Source organism: Plectropomus leopardus, unplaced genomic scaffold (assembly GCF_008729295.1).
Source record: "Plectropomus leopardus isolate mb unplaced genomic scaffold, YSFRI_Pleo_2.0 unplaced_scaffold17537, whole genome shotgun sequence".
Taxonomy (NCBI): Eukaryota; Metazoa; Chordata; class Actinopteri; order Perciformes; family Serranidae; genus Plectropomus; species Plectropomus leopardus.
The window spans coordinates 1-5,316 of NW_024618873.1; the positions used below are offsets into that span (position 1 = coordinate 1).

Genomic DNA, 5,316 nt, shown 5'->3' on the forward strand with positions numbered 1-5,316 from the left:
AATTATTATTATTACATATTTAAAGTTTTTGGTTGTGTTTTTTTTTTCTTTTTTACTTTATTTTACTTATTTTCTTTTGCTAATTTTGAGGGCAAAAAATATTTTTACTAACTTTTAACTGATTTCTTGCAAATTTTTGGATTATTCCTTCTTACCCCTGCAAAATCTGGAAGTTAATTTTACCTAAAAACGAAACCAACTGCCAATATAACTATCAGTCCTAGTTTATGTTTACTTTATATCTAATTGTTGAGTTTATATAAAATGTAGTTCTTTTTACTTAATTTTGTTAAGTTTTTGCAACTTAAAAATGACATGTCGAATAAATCTTTATTTGTTTTAGCAACTTCTGTAAAACAAGTGTACTGAGCTAAATATCTGGATTCTGCTGGCTGCAGAATATATTTGTATATTCTTAAACAACCAAATCTCCGAAATTCATCATTAGAAAAATCCTCTACGTGATGATCAAGTTCAGTCAGAATAACTTGGTTTACTGAAGTTGTTGACACTTAGAAAGGACAAAGTAATTTTACTTGTCATTTTTAAAGTTGCAACAACTTCATGAGATTAAGTAAATACAGCTAAATTTTGAGCAAACGTAACAAAGACAAAAAAGTTGATAGAAATTAAGGTTATTAATTACATTTACTTTCATTTTTCAAGGCAATCAGTTTCCAAGATTATTTTCAGTAAGGTTATTTTGTTAAATTTTACAGTAAAGTTGCTCATTGCCTTTTTCCCAAGCCAATTTGCATAAACATAATTGCATTACGTAAAAGATGTCGCTTGGACTGACCCTGAAGCCCCGGCGCCTCTTCCTGCTGCCAGCTGCGGTATTGTCATGGTAGGTCCGAGGTCCATGAACTCCTTGTTGACCGCCGTGGCCAGGACGCTGACGGTGTTGTCATTGTTGTCCACCAGGTGAATCTCCGTTAACGACCTCGGACCTCCCGGACTGTCGCAGTACTCCCGCACCGCCTCAGCGATGGTCTCAGCGCAGAGCTCAACAGGAAACCCAAACACACCCGAGCTGATCGCCGGCAGCGCGATGGTCGAGCATTTCGCCTCCTCCGCTCGCGTCAGACTGTTTTTAACGGCAAGCTTCAGCCGCGACACCGATGTCTTCCTGTCGATAGCAGAGAACCGCGGACCGACTGCGTGCACAACGTACTTGCAGGGCAGCTTGCACGCATCTGTTACGATGGCTTCACCTGGACGTAGTTTTCCATTCCTGGCAACGTGGTCGTCGCTGATTTTCTGCAGCTTGGGTCCTGCGGCCTTCAGCAGCGCAAGAGCCAGGCCACCGATGTGCTGCAGCTCCTCGTTGGCAGCATTGACCACCGCGTCCACTCCGAAGCTGCAGATGTCTGCCTTGCTGACGGAAACCACGACTCCACTTGCAGTCTTCACTTTGCAATAACAAAGGCCGTTTTCTTCCTCGTAGTTTTCTTCCTCGTCTTCCTCCTGGTTGTCTGGACAAAGCACAACCAGGCAGCTGAACTCTGTCATGATGGTCGACAGGAACAGGCTTCCTTGATTCTGGAAGTACTTCTTGGCTCCAGGTTTGTCCACGATGAAGGTGTCGGTGAAGAGAGCGCTAGTCAGCTCCTGAAAGCAGAGTTTGGCTTTCTGGACGTGAAAACGAGCCCCGGCAAGGGTGATTTTTGGTCTCTCTGCGTCAAAACGGACTTCCACACCATTATCTTTGGCGATTCTGGCCCAGTCTTCTGATTTCTTCCTGTCAATGAACTGAACAACTGCGCAGGACTCGACTCGGAGGGTCTCTTGAACTTGCGAGTAGTTTGTGATGAATTCGGTCAAACTGCGGCAGATCTCTTTCACTGGATCCTGGAAGCCGGACACTGTCACTTTGTCTCTTCTCTCCGGATGGATCTGAATGGCCACTGTCCTATTCTTCGAGGAGTTGTAGGCGTCCAACAGCTGCTGATTCAGGTCCGACCAGTTCTGAAGCTTCAGAACATTCTGGTCTTCCACATCCAGAGTCTGCACGGCCAAAGTCGCCTTCATCTTACTCTCAGCGGCAGCGAGAGCACTTTCAGAACTCCCCAACAGGAAAACCCCTTTGCTCTCGATGCTGTAGATGGCGCTGATGCCCTGGGACGTTAACAGGTGGTGCGACATGTCCATGGGGTCCACTGTCTTCAGAAAGTCTAGAAGATATGGGGGGAAATTCAGCTGCTTTTTGCACATTCCCATATTCCTCTCCAAGATCCAAGACTTTGTCTGAAAAACCTCTGCAGGGAGTCCTGTGATGGTTAACCTCTGGGCTCTTTCATCAAAGGACAGTTTCATGTCCAGGGAAATGTCCTGGGCGACTCTCTGGAAGCCCTCCTGCTGCAGGATGTAGAACATGGCAGAGGACATACTCATGATCTCAGAGACGCCATCTGTCTGCCGTTTGATCTGATTCATGGCTTTAAGAACGATGTTCTCCACCGAAGCTCTGATTCGCTTTATATCGTCAGCTCGGCCAGCCACCGTCAAAATCCCCCTGGATGCATCCAGAACAGGGACGGCGTCCTCCCTGATAACCGAGCGAACGTCTTTTTCTGCGGCCTTCCACGCATGTGCGTTTGCTGGACATTCGAAGGCCATGTACCGAGACATTTGCTCGCAGAAGGCTTTCTGGGCGTTATTCTTCCAATCATTTACGCGTTCGTTGGTCAGACCTTTCTGCCTCAAAAAGCTCGGCAGAGGGCTGAGTTTCACCTCGGGGTTTTCCAAATCCACGCTGCAGAATAACGGACTCATCTGGTCGTTGATGGTTTTCAACAGCTTCTTCATCAGGAGGAATTTCCAGACGACGTGGTGAACGCTCTCCGTGAAAGGCTCCGGCATCTGCCATGTTGGCCGCTCTTCGCCGTACAAGGCGGCACCCAGGGACTTGTAGTATGGATACACCTTGATAGGGATGGTCCGCATCACATAGTCTCGTTTTGAGCAAATATTTTCCACAACTGCAGCGATACAGGGAATAAAAGAAAAGAAAGCTCAGATAAGTGGTTGCTCTGTTTCGGTCATAAGACTCTATATGGTCAAAAGTATGTGGACACCCTCTCTCTTACGTCAGATTTTGGTCTATTTTTCCTGGTTTGGTCCAAGTTGTCCCGGTGAATTAAAGTCTTAATGTTCTGCACACGTTGTATTTGTTTTCATGGCAGCTAAAGTGAAAATATTTTGGAATCTGAAGCTGGTAAAAGAGGTGGCTGCAACTAACTGGCTGCAAGTGCAAGTTTGAGCTGAATATTTGTTTGTTGGATGCCATGTTTCTATTCATCCCTGCTGCTCGCCTTAGTGCAGAAGATTTTTTGTAGGATTTTAGGATTTTATAAGTTAATACTTCTAGAATCTCGAGCATTTCTAGGATGTGCTGCAATAGAAGAGAAACGGCTGATTCACAAAGTTAAAAATAAGGAATTATGGATGCGATATCTTCTTGTTTTACAAAACCTAATTGGGTTGGCAGCTGGCTCTTTCTAGAATTTTAAAATGTTTCTCAGATTTTAGGACATTTCTCTGATTTTAGGACATTTCTCTGATTTTAGGACATTTCTCTGATTTTAGAACAATTCTAGGAACTTAGGACTTGTCTAGGATTTTAGGACATTTGTAGGATTGTCTGATGTTTCTAGGATCTAGGACATTTCTAGGTGGTTTCTAGGGTTTTAAGACATTTCTAGAATTTTAAGACATCTTCAGCTCTTAGGACATTTCAGGGACTCTAGGATGTTTCTCAGATTTTTGTACATTTCACAGATTTCATTTCTAGGATCTTAGGACATTTCTCGGAAGTTAGGATGTTTTTTGGATTTTAGCACTTTTCTTAGATTTGAGGACAGTTCTAGGATCATAAGTCACTTCTAGGATATTAGGGCATTTATAAGACTTTGGGACATTTGTAGGACCTTTTGGACAATTCTAGGATTTCAGGACATCAGTGTCCTTATCTAGGCCCTCTGTTGGGGGTGTGGGGGATCCTCCACTGGCTCTTTTTTTGATCAACACGATCTGTTTTGATGCTGCTTTATGCATTTTGACACCTTATGGAGACTAAAAGTACAAAAACAATTCACAGTGTCAATCACTTTATTTTTATTGTTAATTAGAAAATGTTTGGGGACCACCAGTAAGTTATCAGGGGCCAGATTTGGTCCATGGGCCGTAAGTTGAGTTGCTGTTGGGACGCGGCATCATTATTTTCCAATCAGGAGCAGCTGCTGAGTCAAGTGTCGCCAGGTAGAATTTCGGTAAACCAGTCTGATCCGGTCTGGTGTTTGGCTTCATATCAAACAAGTCCGCTCATTTGTACACCAGCTGGTGTCCACATACTTTTGGCTTCTTGTAGTTTGTCTCTGAGGTTTTTTATTGAATTTTGGAGATTAGTTTCGAAGTGAGAACAGACTTTAGTCGGTGAAAGATGAAGCGAAATAAAAAAACCTTTGGGGTCTTTGAAGGTTGCGATGGCGGCCTGTTCGGTCGGGATCATGACGATATTTTCTGGCAGAGCCCAGTTTTTCTCAAAGTACAGCTCCAACATGTCTGGAGACGAATCAGAGAAGAAGAAGAATGAGTGACCACCGCAGCAGAGACGCCGCAGACAGGAAACGGTGATGGTACAGTGAACGCACCTTTGACCACGGTCGGAGGGAGACTCTCCACCCGGACGCTCTCTGCGGCCTCCAGCGGCCGAGCCGTCAGCCCGTGTCTCTGCAGCCTCTGGCCGGACCGACTCACGGCCAGAAACCTCTCCGCTTCTGCAAAAAATAAAAAAATACATCAAATATATCACAAATGTATTATAAACTAGGGCTGTCGACAAAGAGGTATTTGCAGAATTTCAATAGTTAATCACAATTAATGTTAATTTTAGATTAACATCATTTCAGTTCCATAATTTTGCGTTTCAGAACAGTTTTGAAGTCCGTATCGACAAATTCTTACCAGACTGTCTTAGTTAGGAATCAAATAAACTGCATGGGACCAACAAAGTGGTTTTGTCCTTTGCTTTGTTTTCCTCACTTTAAATGTGGTATTTAATTTTGGGTCATATTCATTATTACTACTGATTTGTCATGCTTGTATATTTTTGTGCTCTTTTCTGTGTTTTCTCTGTTTTATGTGCTTTTTCTTTACTCAGTATGTTGAATATCAACATGAAAGTACGTGATTACGTTATGTGTGTGGGGTTTTTTCGGCGCTGTGTGCCTTAGACGCCTAGTGTGACACCTGGTCGCTACGGATCTGAGGATCTGTGTATTTCCTGCAGTCTGCTGTGGATCTGTGTATTTGCTG

General features: G+C 43.7%; 1 protein-coding gene across 1 annotated transcript; it reads right to left on the minus strand.

Moving 5' to 3' along the window:
- Positions 1-799: 799 nt before the first annotated feature.
- LOC121964862 (protein mono-ADP-ribosyltransferase PARP14-like) lies at positions 800-4,778 on the minus strand (the record flags this gene model as incomplete). Its single annotated transcript, XM_042515045.1, has 3 exons — positions 800-2,981; positions 4,462-4,563; positions 4,653-4,778. Coding segments are annotated over 3 exons (2,410 nt in total), but the record flags the coding sequence as incomplete, so codon positions are not given.
- Between the last annotated feature and the right edge of the window lie 538 nt (positions 4,779-5,316).